Raw genomic sequence first — 15,639 nt, 5'->3', positions numbered from 1 at the left:
AGAGACAACAGTTCTTCATTTAGCCACACAAAAAATGGTTTTGTAAATTTACCATAATTTTAGTAATCCGGATTTTTAAGGTCCAAACCCTTCATCCCATAAAAAACAAACAAACAGACAAACCAAAAGAAAACCAAACCAAAAGAAAACCAAAACCTCTGAAAATACACTGGAATGCTCATCACTTGAGCCTATTAACTGTTGCCCAGTTCTGACTGCACAAATACCCCAGTATTTTCCAAATCTTCCTATCCCAGAAAAGGATGACAGCATTATAAATTACAGACTTAGAAGGCTGTGATCTTCCAACTTAATTCCTCTGGACATTTCCCTTATGAGAAAGAACTGGAATACGGCATTATTCAATCAGCAAAATGAAACATTATTCTTTCTATGGAAAAAGGACATATTTAAAAGAAGTTTTTATAGAAAATAAAGTTTCAAGTCTGCACATTAAATCTTTTTGATTTATAAAACAATATAGTACTTCTTTTGCACCAGTGCCATCATAAATACATGTATACAACACATCGAACAGTGGTCAGCCCAGCAGTGCACTCCAAATGTCAACGCGTATTAAGCTCAGCCTGGCCCAGCCCTCTCCAAGTGAGACAACAGGAGAGAAAATGCATAAGCACTATGACTTCTTGCCCAAACAACTGCATTCGGACACATAAAGCTTACTTTAAAAAAAAAAAAAAAAAAAACAGTTGTTTTCCTGGGCTGATCATATACTGCAATAATGTCAGCACAGACTGGGGGAGGGAGAGGATAAAAAAAAAAAAAAAAAAAAAAAAAAAAATCCTGTTTCCACTCTAGACGGCACTAACAACCAAGTTTGCTGCATGTGAAGAAATGAAATCCTTCACACTGATGAACAATTAAAAATGTATTTTAATTCTACAAATTTACAAGGGGAAAAAAAAAAAAGGAGGAAGAAAAAAAAAAAACAGAAACTGTTCCAGGATTGTACTTCAAGTTTTCCTTTGTCAAATTCTGTAATGATCCTTGGCTTGTCACGTTAATTCCAGTCCTCTAGTGGAATGCAGCACTTATACTCCACACCCAGCAAGAGCCTTTGAAACTGTGATGGCATTTCCCCTGCAAAAAACATCTGCTCTCCCTAACAGGAAGAACAGAACTGGGGCACTTAGAAATCCACTCACACGAATAGTTCTCCTTTTTTCCCCTTCTTTCTGAGTTTAAAACTTGAGGCTGAAACCAGGTCCTGCAGCAGATGCTCCTTGATTTGTGGTGGTCAGATGAAAACCTGTGTCTTTCAGATCATCATCACCCTGTGAAAAACACACACAATATCAGTAAGTGTCTGCACACGCATTCATCTCTCCAACACAAAAATCAAACTTTTTAAAAAAAAATTAATCTAAATAAAAATTGAAGTATCTTTAAGTCAAATGTTTATTGATCTTCTCTATGTGTTGACATAATGATTCTGTGAATCCAACAGAAATTGGATTTGAAAAGGACCAGAGCAAAAGCTGGGCTTTCATGCTGTCCTTGTCAGGCAAGTCCAGGTGAGTCTAAGAGTTCCAGGCCCCGAAAAGCCAATGGAACACAGTCCATGTGCACATTTCCCACATCAGGATGAGGACATTGTCAGCCCATGGCAGGAAGGACAGCAAAAAATGCCAGCTGCTGACACGCCGTGCTTACCAACTGGCTGTATCCAAGGCCTCCCTCAGGTGGCCGGGGGCTAGTGCCACGTTTCACCCTTTGCTGTTCGCTTTTTGCTGGCCAGGTCGGAAACATGGAGGGGTCAATAGGAAGGGGAGTCTCTCGGAAATACTCGTGCTTCAAACCATCTTCGGCAGTGATTCTTCTGGCTGGGTAGTACGTCAAAAAACTGAAAAGGATTTAAAAAGACGATGAAGTAGGGAAGAAGGGAGTCAGGCAGAAAAAAGAAAAATGTAACCCCCAAAAGTCTAAATTCTTCAGAAACGCATTTTAGAAATTTCCATTTTCTAAGAAAGAATTGTATTAACGAGTATAACTGCTTATAAAAGGACTAACAGAGAGAACTAATTTTAAAAGCATGCTTCCCCCATGAACCTGTAATTAATGGAACTTCATACCAAAAGGAGCCTTTGTTGGGGATCTGTTTAGGTAAGTGTAAATCATTGAGGCACCGCACTGTGGGGGTCAGACACAGCTCAAAAGGGATCCAAGATGGTTCAATTGAAATATTTATTTATTTTTTAAATAAGACAACAGAGATTATATAGATACACCACATAACTGTACAGCTCGTGGTTAACTATTTTAAACATTTCACAGTGCAGAAACGTGTGTTACTGTACTGTTCATTCTACCAGACTTTGGCCCTGACTATCCAAGCTTTGTACATGGAATGGGTTCCACTGCCTTTTGTACACTTTTCTTTCTTCCTTTTTTCAATTATAATTTAACAAGATCCTCCAGCAGACTGCACAATAGTTTGACTCACCACAAAATTAAATGTAACATGAATGAGCTAAAACTACTACTAAAACATTTTTCTGATCTTCTATGACATAGGCGTCCAAGAATAATCTTGGACTGAGGTTTAATAGCAGATGTTAAAGAGCATGGCACACTGAACAAAGCTGTTGTGAGTGAGGAATAGCACTGAAAGAATATCACAGACCCTCCAGCATGTTTTGACAAGATGTTAAATGCATGGAAATACCATGCTTCACTACAAGTCATTTTCCACAACTACCATACAAGTGAAAACATTTTCCCAAGGATACTCTAGAAGCTAGCACTTACTTGTTCATCAGATCAAAGCCCTGATCAGAGAGGAGTGCTCCAAATCTCTTGCGCAGATTGTTATAGGGATATTCTGTGAATGTCATCTTCTTTACTGCTGGCAACTCGTTGTAACCAGGCCAAATTTTTTCACTTGGAGTACCCAGATCCTATAGATTAAAATGTCTTAATAAATGCATTGCAGAGTGCACCCCTTCTGCTTACTCATCATGCAGTTACAGGAGTTGATAAATTCCAGAGAAAACAGATAAAATACAACACATAACCCTAGCCTAGCACTGGTACTGTAAAACAAAAACCCAAAGCAGTGAGCCTTTTATTAAAGCCGAATCTCTGTGAAAGAGCTACAAGCACCTTCATTTTCCTACTACTCTCCTATAGCTGCCTCTATAAGCAGTCAATTAGAATCCAGAGGTGTTAAAAGCGTTACCTTAAAGACTTTGTTAATCTGGTCGATTTCTGACTTCCCTGGAAACAATGGTTTCTGAGTTAACAGCTCTCCAAATATACACCCTACAGACCACATGTCTATCGCTGTTGAATATTCCTAAAAAAAAAAAAAAAAGAAAGAAGGTACCTTATAAAATCAATAAGATTTAAAAAAAAAAAAAAAAAAAAAAGCAAAAAAAGAAGAATCTGCTCTACCCAGAATATGTACAGTCATCCCAATACCCAAGACATGGGCCTCAACTGTATTTATTCAAAAGTCAAAGTCGCAGTGAATTCAGAGTAATACCCATAAACACACATATATACAAAAATACACCACGATGAAGCGTGAAAGTTGCCACAATGCTTCACTCAAACAGCATCACAGCTAGCAAAGTGTTCTAAACTTGCCCTGTGTTTCACAGAGATCCTTACCCCTTATGTTCCCACAACAGCAGTCTCAGGTTATGGGCACAAAGCTTGATCTCCACGATACATCTTTTCTCTTAAATGTAGCTTTATCTCCTTTCACAAAACCATCCTTGACAGATAGCATAGGGCTTCTTTATACTTTGTTCATGAATTATAAAATCAAGTTAGTCTGAAAAGTCATTTCACTAGCTCCCAGAAGAATAAAGAGACACAAACCTTGGCTCCAAGCAGCAGTTCTGGAGCCCTGTACCAAAGCGTCACAACCACTGGTGTGTAAGGCTTCAGTGGAGATCCATATTCTCGGGCTAGTCCAAAATCTCCAACCTGAATGAAAAGAGAACCCCACAGAGAAGTCATTTTCCACCCAAAGAAAGAGTTCTTATTATATCAAAACATTCTGTCTAGCTCTTAACATAGCTACAATGCAGTGTAATTCTGCAATATGAGATTTTTTTGTAAATGTGGTTACATTTCGTAAAATTCTTACTTTTAAAATGCCTGAATGACTGAGCAACAGGTTGGAAGTTTTCAGGTCTCGGTGAAGTATCCAGTTGTCGTGAAGATGCTTGACTCCTCGTAATAACTGAATCATCAAGGTTTTCACCTCACCTGAAGAGAAAAGAAGCCAAATACATTTAAAAGATGAAATCTGTCTTCATTTTTTTGTTTGCTTGGAGAAAAGGGGGAGAAGGGGAAGGGATGTCAAGTTAAAAGCACACCATCGATTGTACCATAAAAATGTGTCGTAGAACAAAAACGGTTAAAGCCAAAGAGTTGTCAGTATAGCAAAATGGACTTGGATAGCTGGAATGCATCCAAGTAATGCTCAGAAATTAATGCTTCTCAACAAAGTGTCCAAAAATAAAACCCAGTGTTCACTTCCAGCCTAGCACAGAGGAAACTCCCTCTTAATTTCACATCTGAACCTGTTTCACCCTCAGCATGCAAACTGGATTCATCAGCCAAACATCTCTATGAATACCAGCACTTCTGGCCTACCTTCCTATCTTATCTGCTGTCAGTGGAATCAGATCAGACAGAGAAGAAGCAGTGAAATCTCTATTCCAGAGAAGGCTCAGAGGACATTCCAAGGCAATATACACCATCATACAAGCTAGCTCCCTGATGTCAGTACAGCCCAAAGACAATGGGGTTTTTGGAGGTCAATTTTTCAATTTTGACAATTAAAGGAGACTCTGGCAAACCATACCTGGTAGAAATGGTTGTTTCATTGTTTCCATCAGGCTCTTGAGATCATGTTCCACATAGTTCATTACAATATAGATTTTATCCATATTACTACCTACAACGATTTCCTAAAACACAAAAACAAATTATCAAAACAAGCACACACTATTAAAAGTAGCATGCCAAAATGAATTTTAGAAATTTACTTGGCAAGATTACAAACACAGCCTGCCATTAGTAAAATTCACAGAAAACCTAAATTAGATTCCCAAGACAACGGTTTATTTTTGCAAAATGGTAGATTTTGTCCAGACAAACACTAACTATTTAGTTTTACGGGTAGTATAAAACTGCTTATATTAACAAGCTCTGCTAGGAATGCCAACATTTTCATCAGGCATGTTAAAAACCAAGAGGCAATGTTTCAAGAACAAAAAATCCTTTTGAAATAGAAGGTTTCTGGACTTACTCTGACAGTGACAATATTTAGATGCTGTGCTTTCAGAATAGTATTTATTTCTCTAAGAGATGTAATGGGGAAGCCTTCCTTTTCCTTCTCCATTTTCAGTCGCTTCAGTGCCACAATTTCATCTGCAAGAAAAGCAGAAGTATTAACTGCAGACTGCCCATCATGGAGCTAACAAAATTCACGTTAAGAGGTCCCTCAGTGTTCTTTTACTACTTTAATGCATTTGAATGAAAACTGTTACAGGTAACTTTATATTGAACTTACAGTCGGTCTGGCATTAGCAGTGTAAAAACAAAACAATACAAACAAAAAACTGCCAAATTTAAGGAAAAATAAGAAAATACGGAATACCAATCCAAAGTTTACTTCATGAATTTTAGCATATTCCAAGATAACTCATCCCAAAAGAGATTAAAATGAAAAGTTAATTCACTTCATCCAAACTCTGAGGGTTTAGAGTTGATAGAAACGCCTCAAATACAGTTTATGTCTCTTTTAAGACCCAACTCAAAACATTTCCAAAGTGAACAATTTAAATAAATCTGCTTTTGCATGATATTGTAGAGAATAATGGCTACGTCAGCCTCTGAGCCAATGCCACAAGACAGATAAGGAAAAGAAGAAGAAGCTGATGGCAGATATCCAGTACATGAGTGAAGTCAGAGAAACCATGCCGGCTGTACACTCTCATTCCCCAAAAGGAGATCAAAAGGTCATATTATTCTAAAATAATCAGAGAAACTGAGACATCCAGAATTTAACTGTCAGCAGAATCACAGCTTGTCAGTTGGAACCTGAGAATAACAATAACTTCTATGTCTGCCCTAGAACACAATTATTTTCACAAGCTCTCTTCACCATCTGCCACCTCTATTGAAAACTGCAGATATTTAATTTACTGTGCTACAGCTCTCTTTGCAAATGACCAGCTTGCAAGACAGTAACGTATCACTAGTGATGGGACCACTACAGGGAAATAAAGAGAGGTCAGAGCCAAAAGAGCAGATTGTATCTTACGTTATCTTTTTCTAGGGAAAAAGAAAAGCTGCACTAATATCACAGTTTTTGCTAAAGCATTCAAGCAAATATTTCTTTCACTTGAGAAATCAGCATGGAAGAGGAACACGAATGACCTGACTCTTGCACCATCCATAGGAAATGCAATAATTTCCTCCAATCGCATGCCATTACAAACCAGGTAAGAAAAGAGATTTTCAATTTTAAAAATACAAATCAACTTGTGTATGGAAATTTCTTTCTACAACAAAATACTGCAGTATATACTTATGACACACAAAGCACTGCGTTTATGAATTCTCTCATCAGTGGCTGTGTTTAGCGTGACACCTAGTGGCACACTTATTTAAATTCAACCACCCAATCAATCCGTTAACTAGCTAAAGCAAATCACAAACCAGAAATAATTGCCTAATGGGCCAGAAACTGAAATCATATTAACTGGTTTTAGCATCCAATAAAGAAATTAATTCTGAACTCAAATAGCTGCTAGCAAAACCCATATGTCAAAGTCCATGTCCTCTTAAAAGCATAATTAGCCTCGAAAAAGAAAGAAGCATTTTAAACGTTTTGTTCCTCAATGTAGATGCAGAACCATAATTTGCACATATCTGCACCCTTAAATTTATGTATGGGACACAAGTAGAAATTAGCTAAAAGAAAAAATAACTTTTTACAGCTTTCCCCTTTCTTAGGGAGGAAGATCGGTACAAAGGAGTATCAGTTTTGTGCTTAAAATGCAATCTGCAAAGTAAGATACATGAGCTGTACTTCTGACTCTGCCATAGATCCCCCTTTCTGTACTCCTTGATCAGTTACTGTGAAGGTTGTTTGAATTTATAAAGCTCCACTGGCAGTTGTACAACAGAAATATCTACAGAAATGCAAAACACACTAGATGCAACTTGTGTTTAGTTCTTACGCATGACACTGCTGATTCCATAGTTCAAGAACAGGCAAATAAGCAAATTTTCAATTTACAGGTCCCAAAATTCATAGCAATCCCCACAGATGACAACAGCTGCCGTGGTAACTCAGACCTTGATTGAAATGTTCTTACATTAGATGATATTTATGACACAATGCTTAGCTAATACCATGAAGACAAAAACTGGAGACCGCTTATACTAACCAGTCTTTTTGTCTTTTGCTCTGTACACCACACCATATGTTCCTTCTTCAATCCTGTTGAGACACTGAAATTCTTCCACACTACGACATCCCTGAGAAAAGAGAGAGGCAACATTTACTTCTGAAGTGTCTGCAGGAGCGTAGCACTCATTTGTTTTAAGAAGACGTTAAGTTAAACTCACACAACTTCACAGAAATAGTTAAAGTTTACCAAGAGAATTCAACAATACGGTTAGCAATAATCAAAGGTATTACACTCTTATCTATATGTAAAAGTCACTTGTGCTCCATGCATGTCTTTTACTTGTCAAGGCAGTAATATTCCACACACAAACATGTATTTTGTGACATTGAGTCAGCAAGACGTATTCTGCCTGTAAACTATCTCATGCATAAACGCTACTGCAAATGTTTACCATGTTAGTGAAGCAGCTCCTGAAATCTACTTGCGTATGCCATGCTCAAGCACCCTCTAAGAGATCCTCTACCTGAAGTGCAGGAAGGTACTTAGGAAGCTCTTGTTTCAGTTCAATGGGGGAAGAGGCTGGGGAGTCAGGAATGTAGTCTCCTTCTGTCATCGCATTGGACTGGGGGGTCCCCTCCCCTACTTCCTCTTCTTCCATTTCGCTTCCAGCTGAATCTCGATCAAACCTTGACTCTGTAACTTCAAAAGTCAGAATCAGTCGTGGAAAGAGGGAGTCATTTGGAACAATTTGGTTCAGCTTTAGACAAATATAGGAAGAGAAACACTGATCATTATAAGACAGCAAAAGTATGCAAATTTTGTTGGTGGAATACAGAAGATCAATGAAAAGCAGCCAAATTTCTCCTGTTTGCAGAGATGATGCTTTCAAGCATCCCAGTTTACAGTCACGTACATACAATTTCCTGAGTCAAACACGGCACATCAAAAAAATAAATTTTTAACAGAACACAAGAAAAAAGTGACCAACTATCTCTCGTTCTGATTGCAAAGCTGTTTTGATGAAAGGCCAAGACAAGAGACCCAAAACGAAAAAGAAGGAAATTGTAGTTCATTAGACTAGGATCTGATTTCCTCTAAATCTAGACCGTGGTTCAGATTTCAAGAAATTTCTGATTCTGACATGAGAATGGCCTTAGAACACAAAATACACAATGCCTTAGAATGATGGTAAAACTGCAACAAATAAGTTAAAATACTTTAAAATAATTTTAGAAATAGATTTAGCAGCAAAAATCGAGACAACCATTTCTTTATACATTCAGTATTTGCATTGTACCAACTGGGATGTGGTTTCCATTCTCCCGTTCCTCCTCTTCGCTCATTTCTTCTTCGCTCACCTCTTCTGCAAGACAGAACCAAGTTCAACCAAATCAACTCAGCACTTCAGTAGTTGATTGCAATGCAGATCACTGTTGAAATGCTTACCTAATTTATCGTGCCTTCTTTACTGCTGTCTAGTTCATGACCTCATACTTGCTGTTTCACTTAGAAAACAAATGCTTCCTCAAATTCAACAACTCAACATTAGTTGGGAGACTAATGAATGTTTGCTTAGTAATTCTAAGGGATTTTAAAGAAAAATATCCAGAGTGAGCTGCTGTGGTTTTTTTCTGTATTGATTAAAGATGAGAATGGCTGTAAGATTTCTTTTACTACGCCTTTTTTTTTTTATTATTATTATGTTCATGCAGTTGTACTGTAACAAAAAAAAAAATCTGATTATTTGCAACTGAAACAATTCAAAAACAACAGAGATATATCTGTCTCACCACCTCCATGTAGAGTGCAGAATTGTTCTCAGATTGCCTGTTACCATCCAATACAAACTTATTTAAACTGTTAGCATTACACCATTTAGAAGTCACAAATGGCTTTCAGTTTTCTTATCTGACTTCTTACTCAAATAATTGGTATTACCTTTATATAAAACACTAAAATGTGACTTGTCCTTTTTTCTTTTCAGCTATTTTGACCTGTGAGGCCTCATCAGCCTATCCTAGACTAAGAGAAAAGGAAAATATCCAACTAAAATACAAGATGGGAAACAAAGAAAAGCCATTACACACAAAAACCCACACTGGGACCTGCTTTACATTACTCACCAGCTGACTGCTCAGACACTTCTTCAGAATTGCTTCCTGTCTCCTCCTCCTCCTCCTCTTCTTCTCCCTCTTCCTCAGATCCTTCACTGCTAGACTCTTCTTCCTCTTCTTCTGAGCCTGATCCAGACTCCGCTGAGGAATAGTAAAACAGGGAACTAAGTAGATACAATTAATCACACAATTGTCTGTTTGAGGAAACACAGTTATTAGATAGTGCATCTACTACATTGCATTTGATTACCTGATGAAGACTCTGCCGAGCTGGTTTTTCTCTCACTGTCACTGATATCTTGCAAGTCTGAAAGAGGATCTCTCTCTTCTGGTTTCTCTTCTTTCACTGGTGACACCACAGAAATCAAAAACAGGGTGCCAGCTGAATTTCACTTCTACTTATAGGACTATGAATACCCGGATATCTAATTTACTTTTTCTGGCCATTAAATTAGTGCTGAATATTCATCCAATACTGAGCAACCAAAAATTTCACATTCTCCTCAAAAGGCAGACAGCTTTTCTGAGCTGCAGTGGTGCACAATCAACAGCTACAAATGTGGAATGTTGACTTTTTTTTTTTTTTTTTTTTTTTTAAGTGTAACACAGGCCTACACCCCTCTACATCAGATATATGTTTACAAAAAAAATAAAGGCGTAACATGATAACAAGCATGACCACAACACAGAGCCTCGTTAACATACGTACACAGTGCTTCCTGTTCTCCTTCAGTCCCTCTAGATCACAATGAAAGGGCATGTACAAATAGATGTTGATCGATTAAACAGCAAGTTCAAAGGACTCGCTGCCTGCCTCTGCCTGGAATTCCAGCTGACTGCACTAGGCGTTCAGCTTACCTCAGATAGTTACACTGATTTTTACAGCTACACACATTAACAGAGCAGACACAGAACATTTCTTCTTTAAACGAAGACATTCTTTTTGTCAGTTGTGCAGTTTCTCTCCTCACAGTTAGGACTGTCTACATACCACATTCTAGCTTAGAAAACAAAATTCACCATCTAACCAGAACACTGCTTTAAGCACTTGTTTTCTTCTACAACGTGACAATATTAGTGATGCTTAAGCTGTATTGTTCCCTCTAAGGTTGCTTTTTAAAGTAACTTAGTTCCTAACACCAAATGCAAGTGGAACTAGTGCAAACAATCCCTTTTTAATCTGCAAATAAATTAATTTACAGAAGTCAAAAGAAAAAATATCAGCTGTCTTTCATCACTGAATGAAGTAACTCGCTTTGAAACTTTTTTAATGACTACCCCTGCTACTGAACAGGAAAGATTCATTCAATTTGTCACTTACACAATTACCTGCAGAAAAGCATTGCTTTAGAAAACAGTGCACGTGCCATCCTTCTCCAGCACTCCAGAGTTATGCCACCAGGGCTGAAGTGGACATCACTTTTCATACAGCACGCAAGGGATATATCCTACAAATCAAACACTACCCCAGAACGCCTCTCCTAGCCTCCAGACAAAGACATTACGAGGTGGCAAATGCTACCTGGTTTCCTGCTCTCTCCTTGCTCAGGCTTGTCTCTTTGCTGTCGTAATGGACTGCGACTCCAGGGTCTCATTTTCACTTTGTCTCCATATTCTTCCCTCACTGTTCTATGGTGTGCAGAAACTAGTGAAAACAAAACCGAAGGAAGTTGTTAAATCTCCCTGCCCTAATTAAAATTCTTCTGTCTGCCCCAGCCACCTGCTTTGCACATTTTTCCTTACAAAATAGTCATGGGGAAGGGTGGAAGTGGAACCTAACTGTGTCTAGGAGAGCAAAGATACCTAAGAGAACAAAGGACTAGGATTCACCTCATGCACAATACAGTATGGGTTTGGACTGCTTATAGAAAGGTGCTGCTGTATTTAGATGCAAGATGCCCTCTATCCTACCCAGTAAACACCCCAAACCTGAGGCTTTAAAGCACGAGAAAGAAGTGGACAGACTAGGGGGATACATAAAAGAATTAAAACAGCTAAGGAGCCGACAGAACATTCAGAGCAATAAAAATAGCTGAAATGAAAGGCTAGAGACATCGAGAAAGACCTGCATAAATACCCAGCACACAGGAGCTGTTCAGGATGAGCGGAACTAGAAAGAAGAGCAATAAACATGATCTCTTCTGCTACCCCCAAGCAATCTTTGTCACAGGAATGGGTTCAGGTTTTTACCTCTGAAAGCTTGGACAAACAGAGGTCATTTAAACAAAAATGATCTGAACTTACAGAGCAAGTGAACTGATGCAAAGTGAAAGCTCATATAGAAGTGAGTTTAAATTGATAATTTCTCAGATCTTCCCCACTTGACTCCTATTAGTCTCTTACGTAGCTGGACTACTTAGAGGGTCTCTCCCCATCCCCTTACCATTTATTTTCCAGAAACATTAACACACTTGATTCTGAGACTTTAGCCTCTATTAAATCGGGTTAGACTCAGCCAAGGACCTCAGAAGCAACGGCAGTCATGACAGATACACACACACACAACGCACACAATGACTACAGCAATTACATAAACCTTGTTTCTATAGAAAACCAGAGACTCATTGACTACTCCATATGCCAGGACATCTGACATTGGTTTATTTCCCTTTGTACAACTTCAGAGAATTTTTTTTTCCAGATAGAGCCTCCACCCTACTTCCCACTTTTTTTTTCCCTCTTTTTTTTTTCTTGTTAATTCTGGCACTGACCTAAGTAAAAGCTGCTTTCTACACCTCTGTTCCACCACTGTGGCAGACAGTAAGCTCAAACAACATTTATACAGAGACGGTTACCTTCTCTTCTGGCTTCCCGTTCCTTACGTCTTTCTTCAGCTCGCCTCTCGCGTTCCTTTTGCTCCCTTTGTTCTTTTTGCTGCTCTCTGATTTTTCTCTCTCGCTCTCGCTCAAGTTGCTCCAGGCGATCCCTAGAAAAGAACTTTTGTTATTTTTTTGTTATGTTACAGTTCACTACAAATTCAAAAGATGAACTGTTCTTCTTAACCAGCTACAGGGCTGTTCAATTTCATTAGCAACAACAGCAATGGAGCTTTTCAGCTGATCCTTTAAAAACAGCCAAAGAAATTAGCTTGAAAACTCGTGAGCTTCTACACCCTTACCAGGATTTAAACAGAAAGTAAAGAAGTTCAGTCAATAAATCCTACTACGCCAAACTGGTTTGCTGTTTTCTTTGTTACAGTAAAACAGTGAAAATGACTTCACTTAGAAACATCTCCTGTAATAAAGTCACTTACAAAGGCAATCAAAGTCAAGAACCCACTTTAGTTAGACAACATTCACAGGAACATGGTACTGTCACCAGACCTTACCAGTTTTCGCTCTGAATTTGTGTCATTTCAGAGCAACGCAAGGTTAGAGATACTTTTAGAGGAGGAATCAGCTCATCTCTTTGTTAGTCTGTCCACGGGTAGATGTACCTCTCCCTCCTGGAATGCTCCCTTGCCATTTCTCTCCGTTTCTGTCTTTCCCATTCACGTCGGGCCTTATCCTGCTCTTCTCTATGTCTCTTCCTACGCTCATGTTCCCGTTCTTTCTCTTTCACTCTGGCATGTTTCCCTAAACAAGCAAAAATTAATTTTTGGTGTGTTACTGTTCAAAACATTTAATGCTCCTGTTTTCAAAAAGTAAAAGTAGAAAGGATGAAACTTATGATAATCTATTTCTGTGCTCTCCATACTTTCGTTTATAGAAAAATCCTGATCTGAAAGGGTGTTAAAAAATTAAAAGATTGTAAGATCTTGCACAAACGCACTGAAAACAACCAAGAAAAGGTTGTAACAGGAATACAAAGTGTACGTTTCCAGACTAGTTAATACTGAAAGGATATTTGTCTCTCTACAGTCGGGTAAAAATAGTTCATTGCCCTGACTCAGCGAAGCCAGAAAGAAGCACAACAGGCTTCAAAGAGCAAAAGCAGACGCTGGGTCCCTGACAAAAGTGGTTACTGTCCTCTCAAACATAAACATGCACCTGTTGTTCTTTGAAGGGCATTAGACAAAATCAAAGCAAAAACACAAATTTAACTTCCTTTGTCATATCCATCTGATGCGTTTTCTCTGTTTGTTAATTGTTGTTATTTACTCTCTAAATCGCCTGTTCAGCTCGACCTCAGAAAGCTACAAGAAGCATTAGGCAAGCGTATTAACTAACACTCACCTTCTGCTGAATGACTACGGTGTCTACGCTTCTCTTTCCTCTTCTCATCTTTTCTATGATGGGTTTTTTCTTTCCGTGACATTTGCTGGGGTGGTTTTATAGCCAAGGAATCATCTTCTTCTCCTCTAAAACATGACACAAATTAATAAGCTTAGGAAGGTTATGTGTACTGTCTAACAAATTGTGTTATTTAATCTTAATTTTATATTATAAAATTATATAAAGCATATTTTTCCTCTTTTTTAATATTAATTTCTATAATACTCATGAATCAAGGCATTAACAGTAAGTTACAGAAAATTGTAGTCACATGGATGAAATGTTAATCTATTGTTACACACGAACTTTTAACACACAAGCAAACTGAGGTTGAATTAAGCATTGAAATGAACTCAGCATGCCTTTAACATCTTGAGCAAAATATTTCAGATAGCAACCAAAATTTGACCACGCTATATTGTTAAGCCTGAATCAGCCCTTCAAAGAGATATCTGGACATCTTCTGGTAACAGGAGGTAAGATGGTACACCAACCTCCTCAAAAAGCTATTTTTTTTTTCCCATTAAGATACTTTTAAACATTCTCCTTGGTACTTCTACCATTTCATCTCAGCAACACGCTCTAAGATAAGAACTCTGTTCTCTCGTTACCTATCTTCCATAGAGTCTTCCCTCCTGTAAGGTGAATTTCTGATCGTTATTTCCATGCGGTGATCCCTCAGCTCCCCCTCTTCAAGAGAATCCCGCTTGGAATCCCTATCATCTGACTGCCAAACAAACACAAGAAAGGGAAAAAACAAAATGGAAATAATTTGTATGTTACAGTGAATAATAAAATAATACTCGGCTCTTCCATTTTTGGAAGAAAAATCTCCAGCTGTCCAGCATGCTGACTTATGAGAGATTTTGTAGTGTACACAGCTAAATGCAGCTAGATTACATTTATAACACTTCAGCTATGTAACTAGACAAGATCAAACAACTATTAAGCAGTTACATTAACTAGTACTATTTTTTAATGTAAAGCTACTCTGTATAAAGTTGTAGAAAGTAACGTAAAAGTTATTTGAGAATATTTAACTCCATTTTTGTATAAAACCTCTGAAAAGGCTTTTAGCTGAAGTGCTGCTGCCATTAAATTGTTGGTTTTTCTTAATTTTTCTAACAAACAAAAACGAAATGAAGAAACATATAACGATTATTAATATATATTAGTGTTATATGTAATTATTGTATAAAATAATGATATAAATGACACATGTAAGAGATTAAATGAAACCAGAGGAAAACGGGGTTTTCTGTCAATCTTTGGCACGGGGGGGGGGGGGGGACACAGAGATCACACATAGAGCGTGTGTACGAGCCCGGAGGCCCCCCGGGATCACGGAGGATCCCTCCGGGATCGCAGAGACCCCCCCGTCAGCTTACGTTCTTCATGCGCTTTATCTCTGCCTTCTCCTCCTGCTCCTTCCTCCGCTTCTTCTCCTGCAGAATCTCATCTAAAGTTTTCACTTTCCAAGAATCCTTTTCATCACCCATTGGGGTTTACGAGCCCAAATCCCTGCGGATAAAGCACAAATTCCCCGCTCCGTTACCGAGCCCCTCAGGCCCCGGCCCCTCCCCCCCCCCGACGCCCCCCCCTCACCACCGCCGCCGCCGGGCCCCGGGACGAGCAGCGCCACGCGAGTGCGTCACTTCCGCCCGCCGCGGCCGGCTGATGACGCAACGGGGGGAACACGGGAGCCGCGAGAGGCCGTGTGGAGGAGGGCCGGCGGCGCCATTTTGGCGCCCAGCTTTAAGGCAGCGCAGGTCGCTAAGGAAGGGGCGGAGCGCCGGTTTCCTACAGCGCTTCAGCCCCCTCAGCCTAATTAAAATACCCGGCCCACTTACCACTTTTTACAAAATACCCAGTAACTGTCTGCGTGTAGCATTCTTGAAGCCCATCTTTATA

The 15,639-nt window shown here is 38.9% G+C and overlaps 1 protein-coding gene across 3 annotated transcripts; it reads right to left on the bottom strand.

The window, feature by feature from the left end:
• Nucleotides 1-929: 929 nt before the first annotated feature.
• Nucleotides 930-15,396, bottom strand: CDK11A (cyclin dependent kinase 11A). 3 transcript variants are annotated; one of them, XM_032201267.1, is made up of 20 exons: nt 15,340-15,396; nt 15,117-15,249; nt 14,340-14,455; nt 13,690-13,814; nt 12,951-13,089; nt 12,310-12,440; nt 11,037-11,159; nt 9,765-9,860; nt 9,524-9,655; nt 8,698-8,763; nt 7,924-8,099; nt 7,437-7,527; nt 5,288-5,409; nt 4,841-4,946; nt 4,118-4,239; nt 3,847-3,954; nt 3,200-3,316; nt 2,770-2,918; nt 1,675-1,864; nt 930-1,295 (listed from the first exon to the last, which is right to left on the bottom strand). In XM_032201267.1, exons 2-20 carry the CDS (start codon nt 15,225-15,227, stop codon nt 1,203-1,205), a joined length of 2,313 nt encoding a protein of 770 aa, XP_032057158.1. In that variant the 5' UTR covers nt 15,228-15,249; nt 15,340-15,396; the 3' UTR covers nt 930-1,202. The 3 variants fall into 3 exon arrangements, with proteins under 3 accessions (XP_032057158.1, XP_032057157.1, XP_032057159.1); XM_032201266.1 differs by lacking the exon at nt 15,340-15,396 and having other exon boundaries at nt 15,117-15,297; XM_032201268.1 differs by lacking the exon at nt 15,340-15,396 and having other exon boundaries at nt 7,924-8,093; nt 15,117-15,297.
• Nucleotides 15,397-15,639: the final 243 nt, after the last annotated feature.

The sequence above is a fragment of the Aythya fuligula genome, chromosome 21, assembly GCF_009819795.1.
Source record: "Aythya fuligula isolate bAytFul2 chromosome 21, bAytFul2.pri, whole genome shotgun sequence".
Taxonomy (NCBI): Eukaryota; Metazoa; Chordata; class Aves; order Anseriformes; family Anatidae; genus Aythya; species Aythya fuligula.
The sequence above is the reverse complement of the archived record's forward strand: the minus strand, read 5'-3'. Positions and strand labels throughout refer to the sequence as shown.